At 35.2% G+C, this 20,337-nt stretch overlaps 1 protein-coding gene across 43 annotated transcripts in view; it reads left to right on the forward strand.

The window, feature by feature from the left end:
• Positions 1–20,337, forward strand: part of RIMS1 (regulating synaptic membrane exocytosis 1) — a 290,925-nt gene that overhangs the window by 200,249 nt on the left and 70,339 nt on the right. For 15 of the 43 annotated variants that reach the window (XM_052675412.1, XM_052675535.1, XM_052675145.1 and 12 more), the window contains 4 exons: positions 135–317; positions 1,641–1,753; positions 7,163–7,192; positions 16,589–16,701. In XM_052675412.1, the coding sequence (XP_052531372.1) occupies positions 135–317; positions 1,641–1,753; positions 7,163–7,192; positions 16,589–16,701 (439 nt within the window). Of the gene's footprint in view, positions 1–134; positions 318–1,640; positions 1,754–7,162; positions 7,193–14,628; positions 14,721–16,588; positions 16,702–20,337 lie in introns of those variants that run through there. The other 28 variants (XM_052675238.1, XM_052675297.1, XM_052675319.1 and 25 more) reach the window with 6 other exon arrangements.

The following is a 20,337-nucleotide window of genomic DNA, read 5'->3' on the forward strand; positions in this document are numbered from 1 at the left end:
TTAATAACTTGGGTCTGAAATGCCCATCCTGGCCCTGCAGCCAATGTCTGTGACATTCTTTGGTGGAGGGGGGCATGGGAAGGTGTGCCTAGAGCTAACAACTGAATAGTTTCTTTTTGGCCCTGATGTTTTAGGGGTCTGCTACCATGTCTTTCTAGAAGGGGATTTCCAGCCCCACGAACAACTGAACAGCCAGTCATTAGGGGAAAACATCACGCTCGCTCCAGGTCGAGTGAGCACTCTAGTGTCAGAGCCTTATGCTCTGTGCATCACCTTGCGCCCGGAGGCTCGGCTCCACCTTCTCCACTTCTGACAAGGTTGCTATTACATGTCCAGTTCAGCTTTCATGTTCTGCCTCCCAGGTGTCAGTGTGGTATTGTACTTTCCTGAGCATACGTGGCGCGTTCACTCATCCTGGCACTGTAGATTATCCTCTCTTCATGGTATTTACACTTCCCCATATCCTTTATGCTGCCTATCTTCACCATTTAGATGGTACTTCTGTTGATCTTAAATAGTTAGTGTAAGAGTAAAAAATCAGCTGTGTTTTGTCCTTCCATTGTTGTGTTTTGTTTCGTATCCATCTGAAAATTACTTAAGTATTTTGCTTCAACACCATGCAGGAAATCACATCCTTTTCTGACTGCTAAATCTCAGTCTTAAAGAAAGTCAGTTGATCTACGTAGTATGAAAGCTAAAATTAATTTGAACTTGTACAAGTGCATTACTTAAAACTGCAAGTTATCTACTTGCCTCTTAGCACAGTAGATAAACAGTGCTTTTCTGCAGTAGTTAGTATGGTATTACTGTAGCTGACACGGATGCTTACTTAACAAACTGTCCCTCTCAGCAATCTCCTTCTTTTCACCTTTGCTTTACTTAAGCTTTTTCTCTAGTTATTACCAGTGGCCCTACCTATTACTAATGCAAACTTACAAGCATTCTAAAAGTGCCCATTATGTTAAAGGTGCTGTATGTGTGTGTAAGAAGTCAAGAAGCCAAAGTGCTCTGAAATAGTGGTAGATACAACTCAGCCAAAGTCAAGGGGATTACAATATTTGCTTAGGTAAAAATACTGAAAATCTTATACATTGTTCTGTTCACTTTCCAGTTTGTGCACACACAGACACACACATGACACACACACACATCTAAAGATGTTTTTCCTTGTTTAAGTTCAAGGAAAAAGTAACCCATAGTGCCGTGGCATTAAAAGCTTGCTGTCTAGTTCTGTGATCTTGTGCAATAGGGCATAATCACGAAGGGAACACGAAAGTCAATGAAATATAAAGGTGACATATTGTGCTGTCTTTGTACCAGTAGAGGAGAACAATAATCATAAATGATTTTTAGAAAATTGCTTTTAGTTGAGTGTTGTTCGACTTGTACTTTCTCAAAACAGAAAAAAACAGAAGGATAGAGAATTTTTCTCGTTAGATGGAAGGCAGTTAGAAAAGCTAAACGTGAAGCCATAGAAGTTGATTAGTTGTCCAGTCCTGAATACATGCATAAGGCATACATCAAATGCAAATTTTTTCAAACTCATCTTCTCTATTTGCAGTTTAATTTGTGTCTGAAAATAAGAATATATCAATTCTCTTCCTTTGGGTTATTTTATTTTATCTTCATTTCATCTGCAGAATACATCAACAAGGAAGTCCCACCCAGTCTCCTCCTGCAGACACATCCTTCAGCAGTCGCAGGGGAAGACAGCTACCGCAAGTTCCAGTAAGAAGTGGCAGTATAGAGCAAGGTATCAAATAATGAGCTTATGATGGCTCTAACTCTTTGCCTTCTTACTTTTCTTCGCTTTGCTTAAATTCTGCTTTCACAGCTACATGTTAAAAGCTATAACTCTGCCAAATAGAAGAGAATGAAAGCATATTTGTAGTCTGGAAAGTCTAGTAGATTTTGAGTGGTGGGTTACTATATGTGGTTTAACTGCCTTAATTTTCTAGTAGCCTTTTGTATTTGTCTGCTTTAAAATTCCTGTTAGAGTCATGGTAGTTTCCATGAACACATCTAGTTTGTATTCAGCCAAAGAAATCTGGAGCAAATATTTTGACAGTGTTATTCAGTTCTTATTTTATGGTTTGTATTAATTGCTGTGTATTGTTTACATAGACTAATCGTAAACAAAAATCACAATATGAAAAATTCCTTTTGGAGTGGGACAAGTTCAGTGATTAAAGAATTAAAACAATCAGTGCAAGAAATATCAAGGCACAGTTCATCAGCTCTTACATTATTAAGAATAAATTGATTGGGCAAAGAGCGCTGCTCTTTTTTGAAGATGACAATGAAGACTTAGTGGCTGTGGGAGGTGGTTTTTACAAGCTAACATCGAATAGGTGCAAATATTGCTACTGCCTTTTCTAGCAACGTATTACACACACAGCTTGAACTATTATAGAAAAATCAAATGGCCATAAAATTAGTTATAATTTCACAGTAGGTAATATGTGTGCATTCAGGTTTTCTTTTGTGTTTAAAAGCCCATTCTTCTCATTAACAAGCAACAACTAATGATTTTCTTCTGTGTGAAAATGAAAGAAATGTTTCAGATGATTATGTGTTGTGCCTCAATGAACCTTATTATGCCTTACTGAAGATGGCAGATCTTTTTCTTAAATAGGTAATAGTGCTGACTATGACCTTTTAATCATGTTAGATTGCTGTATTTTTTTGTATGATGTAAAGTCACTTGCATTAACATAGATAGTCAGTTTGCATTAATTTTATTAGACTGAACTGTGATGGCATAGTACACCTTTAATTAACATACATTAAAATGTGTTCTTGTTTTATACATGTGTGTATTCTGAACGGTTAAAATACTAATACAATTTTTTTTTTTCATTTAAAAGTTTACTTTTGAGACTTTTCATTGTGTTTCGTAATGAACTAAGGACTTGATTATAAAAAGTTTGAATATACATATACAATTTCTATTTCTACATACTAGTAAGTGACAGCTTTTTAGGGAAGTGAAATGAAAGGTGCATTTCAAATTTCTTTCATGCTTCATCTGCAATTTCAGAACTTGGTACAATATACAATGACAATTCAGCTTTTAATTTATTTTGGTTTTCCTGTGGGTATTTGTCTGTTATCTTTCAGCTGTTCTTGGTAACTGGTGTGTTGGGAACAAAATGCTAGTTAATGTTTTGTTAAAAACTTTGGAAGCGAATGTAGAACATGTTGTGGAACTAAGTAGAGAAGAGGTTGTATGGGGTATGCAGAAGAGCAAAGAAAAGTGAACTTTAAACAGAAGGCAAAAGCTGCTGTTCGTTTTAAAAGCTATCAGTGCCATGAATATCTGTAACACAGTGCTGTTTCACTGAACTCTTATTCGTGTTTGTGGTTCATATGCTTGCGCCATATGCAGAAAATAAATAGGTTATTTACTTTGTTATGCATCATATACCGCCGATGTCAATATGGCAGTGGAATTGAAGGCTGAACAGATTTTCTTCTTTACATAGTATTTTGATTTTGTGTGATTAGCTTATCCATTTGAAAGAAGAATTTTCTGATAATGCCCAGGTTTTACACAGTGTTCAGACTGAGAGTGTATTTACAAGGAAGTACTAAATTTAATAGATTTTGCAAAATATTTTTAAATGTTTTGACAGTATCATGTGATATAAGCATATTAGTATGTATAAACTTAACCTTCTCTAGGTGAGTAGCTTCAGTGAGGCTATAAGAAATAATATTTGCTCTGATTTTCGGTATCAGATTCTGTTATCAGTTTCACCTCTTTAATTCCTGCTGCGTGAATATCAGAGTTTGATGAGTGATTAGAAGTGCGTTGACTCTAGTTACAATTGAATCTCAATATATTTGTCCATGAAAGATTTTCATTCACTGTACTTTGAACTGAAATATGACTTAATTTGATTTAAGTTTGCAGTCACCATGGGTACAGAAAATGTCAAAATCCAGTGTGATCTATAAATGTTACAAGAAGTAATGTTTGAAAGTTCTTTGCATTTTCTTCATTTAAAAATGAAGATCCTTATTGGTGGTCAGTGTTGATATCCTGCATATCAAGGAAATACAATGTGATGTACTGTAAAGTATCATTTTTGTGGTAAAACACTTTCTTACACTACACATACACTATAATTTTGTTATGTCAGAAGGGTTGAATATAGATCGTATCAATCTATATCTGTTTTGCAAATCATAGTAATTGTTATAGAAAGATTGAATGACTTTATATCAATACTGTTGTTTTTTGTTGACTGTTTACATATTCAGGAAGTATACAGGAATTGAGTAATTTTTTTACTCCTTGAAATTCTCATTGTGGAAAATATGAGAGTTAACAAAGAAGCAAGAGTGGCTGTGGTTTTCTTCTCAAGAAAGTGTGATATTTTATCTCTTTTTTGTCGCAGATGATAACCCACATGCTAATAAGGCTTCTCCTAGGACTAACGGTGAATCTTAGACATTCCATTCTTTCATTATCAAGTTTAGAACTAAAAAACAATGGCTATTTCTTTGCTTCTATCAAGCGTTATTGTCTTAGTTACTGCTTTGGTTTTAAAATTATAAACTGTCAACTTGTGACTTAATTGAGTAGGTTCTTTCCAGTAGATCTACTTCGTAAGAGAAGAAAGTCTTGTAGGAAGACTAATCTTCCCCATTCTGTTAAAGATGTAAACGTGCATGTACTACCAATGAGGAATGGGGAGAAAAAGTAGAAGAAAAAGTTCAGTAAAAAGATAATCTAATAACCACAATATAGCATAATTGCGTGCACACACACAAAAAAACAACTCAAAAACAGTAAAACCAAGCTCTTTGGTGACTGTTCTTAAGGAGATAGCTACTTTGCCTAGTACTGAAAAAACTAGAAATCACACTGGCTATTTTCTCTTGAAAGAGTTCTGTCTTAAATTTTTAGCCACGCCAATACATACAGATGTTTTAAAGAAGTTACAGTTAAGATTGTAGGCTCCTGTGTTTGTTAGAGAACATGACTTTTATTTTAATCACTGTGATATTCAAGGAGGGCATGGCAATATGTTTCTCTTTGCAACCCCATTAGCAGTAATTTCCACACTGGGTTGTTAATGCAACTGCAGATCTTGAGATGCTTGAATATAAAAGTTTACTCTGATTTAGGCATGTCTGTTTGTGTTTTCTAAAATTCACAATGTAGTAGTATTTACCTTAACTTGTGCTGCAAGTGAAGCATTACTCGTTCTTTGTTTTAACTGAAAATTCTATATAATGATCTGATAATACAGAGATATTTTGTTACTAAAGCAATAAAATTCTAAGCTGTGATATGGACAATTCTGTGCTCTCCATATATTATCTTTTGCCAATTTGCAATAGAGTTGCGTCAGAGTTTATTTGCATCATGTTTGATAGAACTGTGCAAATCACTTAAGGAAGCTAAGAGGGGTGGGAATTCTTCACTGACTTTTTTGTCTGTTCGTACAACAAATCTGTTGTGTAGCTGCACAGCTTTTAAATGGCACTTTTGTATAAAGTATACTTCCGTGATCTTTACACTACCATTTTATCTCACACCAACTCTCAGATCTCATCAGGATTTTCACTTGAATAGGGTGGGTCTCTGCACTTCTGCGTAACAATTAATTACTAATAAAGCCTGAAGCTCTGTATGACTTATTTACACTCCTTTTTAGCAATGGTAGATACTGTTAGGAAATGTAGCAAGTGAAGAAAAAACATGTCGTATACTATTGAAATCTTTGAACCAATAAGATAAATGATGATGGTTTGTAGTATAAAAATGAGCTAATTCAAGGAAAGCAGGTCTTTCTCCATGTGTCTGCTTCTGTTTGACACTTCACGGCTTGGTTTCGCTTTCCCAGCTTCAACAGTTTCATGTTCAAAAATCATGTAATGGGAATAAGAACTGCAATAATCAGCAACCTATTTACATACAAAGAGTACCAATAAACATAACTGAATTAGAGTGTTTATATGTTTCCAATGGCAGGTATTTACAGAAGTAAGCCTTATGCAGTGATCATTAGAAAAATGAAACTCTGACCAGCATTAGGTATTACTGTGTCTTGGCTTATGTCACAAAAAGCTGCATAGCTCTTGTATATGCGGGTTGAAGTGCATGTGCGTGTGTGCAGCTGTTTCGTGAAGGAAAGTCAAACTGAAATCTCTGTTGGTAATGAATGGGAGATGCTTTTATGAAGTTCATGTCTATAATATGTACATAAAGTATGTGTACAAGTCTTCAATGGTAGTCACAACATCCACAAATGAAATGTTTCAATATCCTGTGTTCCTTTTAGCAAACAGGAATCATAATTTCATATGGAAAATTAACACGTTGAGAAATAAGGGATTAGAGTTGCAAGTATCTTTGTATATTTAATTAAGATCCTTAAAAAAAAAAAAAAAAAAGGAAAAAAACAGTTTCATGTGTATGTGAAGTTAAATGTAATTGCAGTGAGAGTCTGGCTTGAGTGATGGTAAAAGATCAAATGCTTGCAGTTAAGACCCTGTCTTAGATCCATCATTGACTGGAAGAAGAAGTGATTTCAATTTTAGATTTTAGTCTTCTAGCACTGTTTGTTTTGTCTTCATATTTCTGGTTTTATTTTGAAATTCTTAGGTGACACTGCATATTTTGAGGCAGCTTGTGGAATCTTTACTCTCAGCATTGCTAACTCTTGCAAATTAATTCAAGGCTCGTAGTCTTTAATGTTTTCCTTAAACACCTTAAAGACCAGTTTTCCATGGTTGAGTGGTTATTGAGTATTACAGATTTCCATTAACCGAAGATAAATTTGTAATACTCAGAATTTCAGGAAAGGCATCAGAAACTAAAACTGGGTGATGTCTTTCAGAAGTCAGAATGATACTTAAAGCAATGTTCGTAAATTTCGATGTGAGAATACTGTTTCAGTGGAATATTTAAGGAGTCCACAATCTGGTTCTCAGTAACTTCATTGTTCCTGTTAATTTTGAAGAAAACGTCACAGGCTTTATTATTTGTCATGGTTTGTCATTTTAATTTTCTGCATTACTTCTGCATATGCCAGAGTACTGCTTATTGTACTTGCCATTGTCACACGTAACACATTTCTTTCTCTAACCTTAAATTTGCTGATTTCTTTTTCTGTTTCCATCATTCCGTGCATTTAATTCATTGAAGAACAAGAGAATTATTACTCTTCCACAAAAGGTAAATATGTATTTATTTTTTTCTTAACAAATGTTTGGCAACTGTTAATACTGGCTTTTCTATTAGTATATTCCATGTCAGTTTACAGCATTTACTTAATAGCATTTAGCAGGTGAAAATTATGTTTCTCAAGTATTTATGTGTTTTTATCCCTCTTTAGAATCTGACAGTAGTTTATTTTGTGATTTCTAGATTTCCATATAAAAATAATAGACTTACAAGGAGCAGTAATGGTATTTTAACTGGCAAAGAAGCTGCTTTGAATGATTTAAAGTTCATCCATAGATGAAGTTTTAGCTACTAACTTCCTGAGCTCTGCACAGCTGCTGGTTCCAATACAATCGTAACAATGCAGCTACAGCTCTTGGCATCTATGAAGGATGTTTCCTAGATCTGGGCTTAGGAAGAGCTGAAGTGCTAATGACCAGAAACTACCCTTTTCTCTACTATCTATCTCTACTATCTATCTCTACTATCTATCTCTACCTAGGCAGAGATTTTTGAAGAAAAGTTAGTTCAACCTGAGCTCTGTTTTGTTTGCATGGCAAGCCCCTGACACTCAGAAAGCTGAGTGTGTTGTAGGGCAGGTTTCTGCGTGCAGGCAGACAATCCTCACAGGTGCAGTTTTGACCTCCTGTGAATCCCCCCTGGCATGTGCTGATATCAGTGAATTGGTGAGCAGTAACAAAAATTCTTCAAGGCTTTGCCATGAAGTGACAAGTGCAGCTTGTCACACCCATGCCAAAACGTGTTCCTCAGAAATCCTATTTTTTTTCTGAAAGCTGGAGTTATCTTGGAGTCAGAATGAATCTTGGAGAAAAAGAACATTTTAATCTCTCCAGTGTTAATAACAAAATGCTAACCTGCGTGAACATTAATGCAGCAATTTTAACTTTTTCTGAATTTGAGTCCTTCAGCTATCGGGCTGTTCTGGTTTGAATACAGGCTTTGGTGGATTGTGTCTTCTACAACTTATTTGCTTTTGAAGGGCTGGATCCCACTGATGTGTTCATACTTGCTGAAGTAAAATACAGCAGCTACTCCACTAGGCATGTACTCTGACATCCATGTCAATACTGAGGAGTTTGTTTTCACCATAATTTTATTTTTTAATTTGGTACTAGCAATTGGACATTATTTTGCAGTGTTAAGTATGTACTATGAAATGTCTTGAGAAAGTACTAAAAATGGTTGATTTCATAAATTGTATCTGTCACTTTTGCTTTCTTCATTATTTATATTTCTCCCAAACAGAACAATACAATTAATTGTGACAGTTTATTGTTTGTGACTCTTCAAGTTCACAAGCCTTGCTCTGATTTGGACTGAGAAACTAGAACATGGCTTAACAGGTTTGTGAAAGAACTTGTTTCCATGAGATTTTGATAGATTTGGCCCAGGTTTTGGGAATGTGTAGAAAGTCGTGGGGTACTCCAGCCTCAGGGATTCCTGTGGCTCATGGGAGTTGAATGCAGATTAGAAAAAATAGGTGGGCAAAAGAGGTGCTGGGCAAGAGGAGTGGCAGCAGTTCCAGGGACTGTGCATAACCTGATGTTCAGCTGATTTACTTTAGTAGCCCATTATCACCTCTGACTTCCCCAGTGCATTTAGGAAATAAAAGTAAAGGAGAAGAGAGAGATGTGGGATGTGAGTCGAGAGTTAGAGGATGTTATGTAGCAAGGGACACAGCCATGAACCAAATAGTATACTGCAAATGTGAGTCCTTGAACACAACTTGAGAAAGCCACAGCATCTTCTAGTCAGGTAGAGGGGCAAAATCTGCTCCCTTGCTGTCTACGTGTAGATGATATGTACTTTTAAAAAGCATATATAGAGAGAAGTGATAACAAATTCTGTGTATTCAAAAAATATACAAAAATTGAGTTTTCAGTGTTACTAGCCTTATATTTCAAAACATTCATCTGCTCATGATTTCAAAACTCAGGTGTTTTTTTTTTAAGTTTCCCAATTCAGCTTTTTGTGAATTTTTGAAGTCCTGAAAGTTTTCATAGGGATTCTTCATAATATGCATATTGCAAAATTCAGCCTGAAGGTTGAGGAAAAAATTACTTAGAGAATCTCTATTATTTCTGAAATGTTTCATCCTCATCCACTGCTGGTGTCAGCTCTCTGTTCTGTGCTGCCCAGCCAGCCATGAGTTCTTCCTTCCTTTCTCCCTTTCCTTACCTGCTGCACTAGGGAATTCTTCCATCCAGATCTCACTGCTGCCTTATACTGACTTTATTCTGGATATTGCCTTGCATAGTTTCATCTCCAGCTTCCACCTTTCTCAAACCTGATACCATTTTATTTTGTTTTGTTTTTTGTTTCCAGTTCCCATCCATGGAACATCTAAACAGCACAGAGAGATGAAATTCCTGGCTTTTCAGTGTAGATCAGCATATATACCTTTATATGAAGACTAACAGTGAGGAATAGGTTGATCTGTGTGTTGGCTTCTGCAGTAAGCACAGTTCCCCATTCTTCTGCAGGAATATGCACTGTTTCCTTGACTGGGCACAAATGGGGAGAAATCTGCATGAGAGCAGAGCATTGATTTCTGTTGCTAATTAGCAGTGCAATAACAATCCTGGCAATAGATTCCTCTGGCTTCTGTCAGCAATCCAGTATTTGTTATGGTGTCTGGAGATGGCCTGAGCCTCAGTTTCTTGATAGAACAAATTAAATCAATTTCATTTTTAATGCATAGGCATTTAGGGGCATGGTTGGAGTTAAAAGAATTCATAGAAAGCTGCTTCTTATTAGATAAGTTTTCATTTCAACTTACTTTTCAGTAGCTTCCTTTCTGTAAGCAAATCTGTCATTTTAGACTTCCAGATTTTTTCACTTGAAGTTTGTATCATGAAGAAAACGTGATATCTGATGGTAAAGGTTACAGCCTTCTTAAATCCTGGTGCCTTATTATTATTTACCTTACTCCATCAATTAATAGCTCAGGTAAGACTTGGAGGTTGTACTGTGTATATAATTTTCTTTGTGTTTTCATCGTCTTGAACAGAGATATGCATACTGCCTCAAACTAATTCCATGTTTGTTGAGTTTGTCATCTTTACCTGAAATGATATAACCAGTGCAAAAACATCCATAGGTTTTCTATAGCCTTGAAGAGACCAATATGATTATCAGCTTTAATTACAGATGTGGTAATACCACTTGTCATTCTGGTAGTTTTCTGGCCCATATTTTAGTTTGAGTAGGAATGCCCTTTTAGGAAGGAATTTTCACTTAATCACTGTCAGTGTTGGAAATTTTTGTGCTTAACCACCTGATTCTTTTAAACATATGCTGTATTACTTATCTGGCCTTACCTATTTTATCCTAGGTACTGGATTTTATTGAATGTGTCCACTCAATCAAAGGGCCTTCTACTCATAGTAGTCTTCTCCTGTGTAAATAATTACAGACCACAGTCAATTAACAAATCTACTTTCTTTTTAGTCATTCCTTAAATCTCTTTCTGCAAAACTGTGTTATGGACTTTGTGGCTTCTCCCTGAATCTTTTCCAAGAAGAGTATGCTTGGATTGACAGTCTGCTGGAATTACAGTCTTCCTAAAATATCTGAATCCACTGACACTAAATTATCTTCCAGTTTCCTTTCTCTCTACTTTTATGTCCTAGAGCTCCTTATCACGTTATGGCTTTAAGAACTTCTTGGTTTTATATGTACAGAGGCTTATCTCCATATATATTGCCAGTGTTTCCCTTCTCTCTTGCTTTATTACTAGCTAGGTGACAGCAATTCTCTGTTTCCAAGATAGTGATATTTTGCTGGAGCTGCCTATGTAAACAGTGAGTGTTGGGCAGAAAATAATTTTCCTAGGAATTTGATGATGATTAGAATCTAAGACAGTCACACTGCTGTAAAAGAGATCTTTTCAGTGCAAAAATAATTGTAATCCCTTTTCTCAAATGTATGAATGGTTTCTTTTTTAAATGTAATCAATTGTCAAGCTTCAAAGCTTTCCAAAATCTGCAGAATTGAGGCTGTCTGTGATATTTTTTGTAATGTGGAAGAGATGGATATGTAAATGTACAAGCTGACTGGTTTAAGACCAGAGCTAGTAAAGACTAGCTCCATACTAGTTCAATATTGCTCCTGTGATACAGTCTATACATACATGAGCCCACAATTCGTATACTGAGCTATCAGCTTAGTAGATAGCTGCCATTTAAGAAATCATGCAAATGATATCTACTTTGATACTTCTTTGAAAACTTAAAGAGGAGACTTAAAATCTCAAAATTACTTCAGTTTATTTTGCACTGTTCACTACTGTTCTTGCAGCTTTTTATAGCAGTCACTTTCATAAGACTGGAATGTTTTAGATACCAATGCAGGTTGAATTAATTTTAAAGTCAGATTTTATGCATTATTAGATACACAGACTTCATATTGCAGAAGTATGCCATTTGCAGCATTATCTCCAAATAAAGTTGTGAAGTATTTCTAAAAAAAAAAATACAAAATTCTGCCTTTTCATCTATCTGCCATAATATATGTGATCTGTAAGTACAGTGTATTGCTCATTGTTCTGTTATTCTGTACATAATTGAAAGGATAGGCAGTATTCTAACCAGGCCTAACCTCTGTATTTTTTAATCAGCAGATAGGGGATGAAATATGCCCACAGTTGTCTGAGGATAGAGATAGAGATGTTAGGCTGTTAAACAGTTAATGCTATCAGATGCAATTCTGTAAACCATGCCATAGTGATGACATATTATAAGGAATTTGACTGTATATAAATTCTATAATCTCTTGAAAAAATTAAGAAATGGTTCTTTCTTCTTTCAAAAACAATCAAAATAACAAAAACAACAAAACCACACCTACTGTCCTATCCTAATTTTCCTTCCTGGGTAGGTTTCAGGCTGAAAATTGAAGAGCTTCAGTCATTTTCATTAGTTTATTCCCTACCTCCTTTAAGTCACATTTTTTGGATTTGTGTATTTTAGACAATCAAAATAGAGCATGTATTTTAAATCCTTCTAGTCCAAAAAAAAAAAAAAAAAAAAAGAAAATCTCTTTCCCTATGCTGGAAACATATACAAAGAACTGTCTTTAATGTTGTAGAAAACTACTTTTATCAAAAGAAATGCATGCAACTTCTTGAGATTATAGTAAAAAAAAACCAACTCTTCCATTATGTATTTATGTTAAATTGTTCTTTTTCTCATACCATTATCAACTCTACAAAGGTTAGAAATCCAGATTAGTTATATTTCCAACATGTGACTTACTTAGAATCCTGCAAGATATTTCATGAATTACAGTGCAGAGTGCCCAGTGTTCAAAAGGATCTCTTAAATGACATCTGAAGAAAAGACCCAGGAACAGCTGGTAGGCTTCTGGGTTAGGAAATAGTCTTAATCTTAGGAGACCATGTTTTCTGCTTTCAATCCCATTCACAGTGGAAGGTAGATGGGACTTGGCAGTGAGTTCAATCATAAACCACATGCTAACTAGAGAACTTCTGCTTATTTGATGGAAAACTATTCAGAATTATGCTAGGCATAGTTGGTTAATTATTGCTAGGTCAGTACAGTGGGTTGACTTCAGCCAGCAATTACGCACCCACAATTTCCTCACTCCCTGTTCCATCCACAGCTAGGTATGTGAGGGAATTGTAGGAGCAGAAGTGTGTAAAAATGTGTGGGCTGTTGTGGGTAGAGTTAAGGACAGTTTAGTAAGTGAAAGGAAAAAAAATTCAAACTACCAAGTGATGTAAAAGCAATTACTTACCATCTTCCACCAGTGGACAGATGCCCAGATAGTCTCCACGTAGTGGCTACCTTTGAAAGACAGTGTTATCACTGAATGAGAAACAGAAAAGGCCCTAATACTGTCCAAGCACTGCTCAGCAATAGCTAAGACATTTAAGTGCTGCATGTCTGAAACAAAGCACTGTATGGGATGCTGTGGAGAAAATTAACTCCATCCCAGACAGACTCAGTACTCTCGAGATTACAGGAGTCAGAATGGTTTCCAAGCAAAGTAAGGGAGTTGAAGAATAATATTTTGATTCCGTTTGTATGTCTGTCTTTTTTTCATGGCTTTATTGCTTATATACATTATTATTCTACAATCTCCACATAGTTTACACAAGAAAACTCCTTACAATGAAAGCTTTTCCTCTACATGTGCACCTCTTATTTAAGCAGTTTACTCCATGAGTTCTCTATTTTCAACACTTCTTATGCTGTTTGATCTCAGATCTGATTGAGCATCTCTGAAAGTGATGAGAGTGATAGCTCTTCAAAGCGTGACTGATGCACAACTGATGTTGGTGGTAGTTGGTGGTACCACTAATTTTTGAGATACTTGTGTTAAATCTTCATATTTTGAATTCTAGGGACACTGTAAAATTCAGAGTTTGGGGATTTCTATGCTTCAATATGTAGATTACTGCATAGTTCTCCTTCTCAAGAGCTCTGGGAAGAGCGCTCTGTGAAGAATAAAGTAGATCCATATTTTTTCTCAGAGATAGATTAAGCTCTTGAATAATTGTTTATGTCAAATTTTCAGTACTTGTGATAACCAGCTGTGTTCCAAGAAAGAACTGTGTATGTATGCTGGTGTTTCTTATATTTATATAGTTCTTATAGTTCTTATTGTACATCTTCTGCTCATGTGCTTTTGCTCCTGTGTTAGTTTTTGGGTTTGTTTTTTTTTTCTTTTTCCGATAAAAATTTAAAGAGTAGACTGCTCTATTTTTCAGGCAGACAAAACTTTCCATCACAGAATTGAACCAGATATATCGTACACTTAGATGTACATGGTGAGCAAAGCTGGAAAGAATGCAGTTGTAATTTCTAGATTGCAATGCCTTACTTAGAAGTACATTGATAACCAGTTGTTTTTAGCTAATAGCTAACGGCACATTTTGCTTCTTACACGAAAACACATTTCTTTCAGAGTCTTTACATCAACTTAACAGTCCTCACTGCTTGTTCTCATGCTACTTCGTATAATGGCATCCATTAATGCAAAACATAAGTTTTCGATTAAGATTTAAATACGAGTATAATCCAAAATTACTGAGTTAAGGTTGACTTTTTACTCAATTTTGACTACAGTACTTTTCGTGCATACTTGCTGGAATAGTAGGCACTGCATATTATACTTTCTCAGGTATCATAAGTTAGCAGGGTGAAGCACCTATCAGTCACATGGTGAAACGGTTATTTTTAGAGTAACTGTAACCTGTGCACAGTACACATATAGGGCTAAATTTTTAAAGGGGTCTCCATATTCCCTCTGATTTTTATATCCTCAGTCTATTTCATGAATATATGATAAGATTGAGATATCTGAGTTTTTGACTTCAGTCACTAATTGACATATCTTAATCCTTTCATATATGTCCATAAAATGAGAGGCCGTCTTTAAAAATTTCACCTAAAGTGCTCAATTTTGCCTTCAGATACCTCCATGCAACTTCCATTGAAGTAATTGGAGCTGTGCCTGCATATCTGATGGTGGAACTGGACTCATTGCAATTAAGGTACACGTTAACCAACATAGTCCTTTGGAATACTCACTGGGCCCAGTGTGACATTCTGCATGTGCAGAATTTCCTAGATTGATCCCTCTGAAGTGTGGGAGGTTGAAGATTATGATGGTAGTTTTATCTTTTGCCTTAAACTTGTAGCTGTAGCAAATTACAGTGAAGTTCTGCTGTATTTAGTTTCCCTACCTTTAAATAAGAAATGTGAAAGGAGGACATGAAAACATTCTTGACAGTGATATGTTCATATTTTTTTCATACCCAACCAGTGCACAGACAATTCATGATTTCCTCAAACTTGTTACGGGTGGTGCATGCAAGCACAGTTGTTGTTTGTACTTTAACACAGCTTAAAATATTCAGCTCTGAGGGTACTACGTACTTTTTTGTGTGTTCATGCTTGCAAAGCACAAACAAAAAAGTGTGAAGAATCCCATAGTTAAGTAGCAGCATAAAACTCACTTATGGTATCTTTGGTACCTTTAAATTCATAATGTAAATCTGTAAACATCATGATTGTACACCTGTTTTTCCTTAATTTAAAGTTCTCTTTGTTTTGTGATGGAAAAGTGATTCCATGAAGCCTTTAAATTGATGTCTGTCTCCTGTCACTGGACTGGGAGGGACTCTTAAAAACTAATCTTTGGAGAGAATCATACAAGTGGCTGATCCAAAATGGTTGATCCAAAAGCAGAAAAAGATTTTGTAGGGGTTTTCCCAAGTAAAACACAGGTCTTGAACTTACGGTTATACAAAAAAATTGCAACTAAAAGAAATAATTCTTCTTGGAAGTTATAACCTGTGAAAAGTGATGAACATAGTGAATGTTACTGTAATTTAGAATAGATACTGATGAATATTTGGGTGTAGTTTGAGAACTGCCACAGAGTACCAGTTTTCAAGGTTCTGGTTTTATTGGTATTCCTTTGCATTTGTAGTCCAACCAACTTTAAGAATGGCAGAATACGCAGTTCCCTCTGATACTTACGCACTACCACAAGGTTAACTTTCTTTAAGGAAGCTTTAGGCCAGGTATTTTCACACCAGTTTTTTCCTTTAGTGCATGGACATCTTCCTGTGGCAAGCACAGCCAATGTTGTCATTACTCGTTCAAATTGAATCAGGTACTCTTTACAGCACCACAATCTCTTGTAGGTTTAATATTAGATTTCCTTTTTTATACATAAATGGTAGGGAAATAAAAAATAGAAGAACATGCAATTTCTTTAAAGTAGAAGTGAGCATTATAAAGTAGAATTTTTAAAGGACTTCTTGTAAAAAAAAAAAAAAAAAAAAAAAAAAAAAAAGAATTATTGTATCTTTTAGTATAACAGGTTGAATAGAAAGATCATTTCCCTTAAAAAAAAAATGTTTAGCTATGGTAAGTGTTTAGGTATTAAGATAGTAATAGGATTTAATTGCTTTAAAAGCAAATTTTAATACCTGTTTAATGTATTAGTCATTAGAATGCTGCTGTAGTATTTTCTACAGTTAAGCACATATACAGGTAGATGATCATAGGCTTATGTCCTCTCTATTCAGACATTATAATGTTATAATCCAGTCTACCACCTAAATTCTTTCACTCTCTTCGTATCTGTTGCATCAGCTTGATTATATATAAGAAATTGAGATGTCTGCCCATTTTCAGGTAAAGACTTCTGGCGATGGAAGTGGTTGGTTTATTGATGTTAGTGCTCCTTTGTGATGTTTTTACACCCTACTTGTTTTACATGTCTGTACATTTCTTTGTTTCGTTTAGATGGAAATAAGTTAAAATTGTTGCAAAACTGGTTTGTTTGTTTGTGTGTTTTCCAGAAGATCTTTCACTCTTTTTAATTGATTTTCATTATGTGTTTTTGCAGCAAGCTTAGTAGTGGAGGAGCGAACAAGGCAGATGAAAATGAAAGTGCACCGTTATAATCAGACGTCAGGGTCTGGTTCTAGTCAAGAACATGAGCGTGAGCAATATACCAAGGTAAAGTTAGCAGTATTAAAATGATATTTTGGCTTGAAAATTGAAGATATAAAATGTCTATTTAAAATATTATACCACCTCAAGAACATTGTGTTATAAAGCTTGACAAAGAGTCTTCCTTAAGGGCTATTCAACATTGTTTTTACTCCCTTCATGTACTTTACACTTAGACTTTGATTTTACCTAAAATGCAAAAAGCAGAACACTTGAAAAAAATTATTCAGGGAAGAAGAATTCTTCAACAACTGTTAAACAGAGCCATGTCACCATGATTTTAAGAAGTCTCAAATCTACAAATTGCTGGGGGTTGAAATAGGAGACAAGAGAAGTATCCTTCTATGCTGATCCTGATCTTTTATTTTTCTCTAGGCTTTTGCTGCTGTGTCATATACAGAGAGTAAGGCATAATTAGATCCAATCTCATGCAGCTGTTTTCATATCTGTGTAATATTTTTGCTTCCTAATGATATCACAGATAAAGTATTTTCTTTTGGAAATACATACCTATTACCTTGATCTCCTTTTCCAATAAAAATGTAAAGATTTCCTTTGATTATTGAAGATATACAAAATTACATGAATGAAGTTATATAGACAGAACATAGATATTTTTGTTGATAATGCTGAAATGCTGTCCCACAGGCATGTAAGTTCAAATCTCTATAGACTTCTAAGCAATCTGCAGAAGATCTCAGAAATCCAGGCTGCCTCTCACAAGCCAAGATGTGAGGGGCTGGAGCTGAGTCATGCTGAAGTCCTGCTGCTTTTAGAAACCTAAGAGAGGGGAAATATCTGCAGAAGTTTCCTTTTTAGAGATGCAGCATACTGTTTCTGTAGTGTAAGTCAAGGGCAGAGACAAAACCAGCTATTCATTAGGGTTCGCAAAGAGCATTCCTGCAGTTCTGTTCTTCCACTGGCACCAAGGCCTACTCAGTAGTGGTGTGTTGGCAATGAGTAACCACGGGATGGCACTGCAAATGTAGAAGTCCACTGCAGAAAACTCAAGGACACATTTAACAGCCAAATATATTAACGATAAGATCTCAGCAGCAGTTTCAATAAAATTACACCTTCTAATAATTTAGACCTTAAGAGAGATTTTTACAAGAAGTTTTTCATATCACTAAGATCTAAACACGTTTCAAAAGAGACAGTCTTTCAGTGTGTGAAGTGGTAATGTACAGAAAACAGCAAACACTGACAGTTTTTCAAGAGCTGAGACGGCAGTATACTCCTGGCATTTGTTATGGTAGTGCAGCACCAGGCTTTTTGTCTCTGCCCCTCCCAAGTGCCCCTTCTTTGTGTTTTACAGTCTTGGTGCTCCTGTAGACACAGATTAAAATAATGAATAACAGAAGGTACTCAGCAGTACAAAACATCAGAAATTCACTTCAGAATGGGTAGTAGGCAATTAGGCATCTACTTTGTATCATCATCTTTTTACAGTTAAATATGAAGACAACTTTGTAATGAAGATATTTCCCTTTTTTGAGACCACCTCGCTGTGAACACTGAATTTAAAACAGGGAAGAAAAATGAGAGAAACAAAGCTTTACATCCTCATTTACCAATTGCCAGCTACAAATGTTACCCCCCTCCTGCCCAAAAAAAAAAGTATTGGCAGCGTGCCCTAGGTGGCCCTGCTTAAGCAGAAGTTGGACCAAACAGCCTCCAGAGATCCTTTCTAACCTCAGGCATTCTGTGATTCTGATCAGAAGTCAGAATTTGCATAATAATTTTAATATGTCATTTAGTATCATTTAATATCGTGTTGACTGTGTCAACTCAGGACAAGAGAGTGAGATGCAATGTGTCTTTATCAAACTCCCAGCGAGTTCGCATATTTCTAACTTGGCAAAATGATCTTGATAGTGTTTTCAGGAGAGAAAGGGAATGTGTGATGTGAAGACATTGTCAAGGATGACCAAATTTTTACCTTTTTCAGATTTATGATTTGGCCAGATTTATTATTTGGTATACTTTTCTAAGGCTAATGTAGATCTGGTGAATGGTTAAATGATTGGAAAGAAACAAACTCCAGAGTTTCACTTATCCACTCATGCTTAGCTGTTTCTATTATTATCTTTATTTTTTTTAAACATATGTGGAAATTAAAATTGAAATTTCAGCATTCAGGATACTAGATGGAAGAACTCTGCTGAAGTATTGTTTGTTCACTATGCCCACAACTCTGGAAAAGCAAATTCTCTGTCCATTTTTATTAAAAAAAATATTTTGGAAGTACATCATATTCTGACAGAGATGTCAGAATGCTATAAAAGAGGTAAAGAGAACGAAATACTTAAATCCAAAAATCTTTAACTTTTCTTGCATTTTCTACGTGATGTGGTATAGTAGGATGATCCAATGTGATAAATTCTTAAGTGCTGAGAACAAATTATATTGGCACATTTAAATATCTACACTGTATTGAGTGATGTAACTGCTTCATATCCCTGTGGTGACAGTGGACACTGAATATGTTCTTAAAGGCAAACCTAGTGCTGCTGTTTATCCTGTGAAGATGTCATCAAATCAGGAAAAAATAGACCAAACAGATGAAGATGTGACAGTTCTAATGAAGATGTAGTAAGTTGTGGCAAATAATCCAGTAAAGCTAGTGAATCTCATCTCTAAAGACTTAAGATTATACCTAATTTCTGGTGCCAAAATCTTTGAAAACTGTAGAAATAAAACTTGCTTCAATGGAAGACAAAAAAAAAAAAATGTTCAGTGGTCTAATAGTATAGAATAGCGAGAAAGAAATATAAAGTAGCTGTAAAAGAAACAAGACTTGCAAGCATAGTTTACTTGCAAGGAACTCTGCTTCCTATTTGAAAATAAGAAAATAAGTATTTATATTTATTAGAGAAACTGTGCTGCTGTACATTCAGAAAAAAACCCTTCAAAACAGCCAGTTCAGAAATACTTGCTTCTTCCTCTATTTTTTTTTCCCCAAATATTCTTGCTTTATTACACATACACTTCCATAAACCTCTTAAGATTTTACTTGTGTATGGAAAGAATTAATGTATTAAATTTAAATTTGCTCTTATTATTGACTCAAGTCAATACAATTTCCAATTTCTGTCTGGTGTTTTTCTTCCATTTTTGTAATTTTTCCCATTCAGTTTCTCAATTTCTTCATCTTGGTAGCCAAGAACTAGTTTTTCAAACATACACAGTGCAGTTGGTGTGTAACTATTTTTAAACATCTGTGTTCTAAACAACTAATTAACAAATTAACAAAATTATCAAAATTAACAAATTTTGAATAGCTAATTATCTACATCATTTATGCTGGTCTTGATGGCTCTTGTACGCTAACTGTACAAGACTTCTGCTACAGCTGTTCTGGCTTTTCAAAGATTGTGCAACACATTTTTTTAGGTCTGTATTTAAGAGTTACTGATCAGAGCACTGTTGTACTCTAACTACTTAAAAGTACATCACTCTATATTTAGGTGTGCTTCCAACTCAGTTGACACTGTATGTGATTTGAAATCATTTAGCATAAAATGTATAATCATGTCATTAGACTACTGGCAATCTAGATTTAGGTTGATAGTTACAGCCTACAAGGGTAGAATGGATAGGAGATATGGATAAGAGGATGACTACCAAAGTTTTATATAA

This window comes from Tympanuchus pallidicinctus, unplaced genomic scaffold (genome assembly GCF_026119805.1).
Source record: "Tympanuchus pallidicinctus isolate F22 unplaced genomic scaffold, pur_lepc_1.0 scaffold1, whole genome shotgun sequence".
In the NCBI taxonomy this organism is placed as follows: Eukaryota; Metazoa; Chordata; class Aves; order Galliformes; family Phasianidae; genus Tympanuchus; species Tympanuchus pallidicinctus.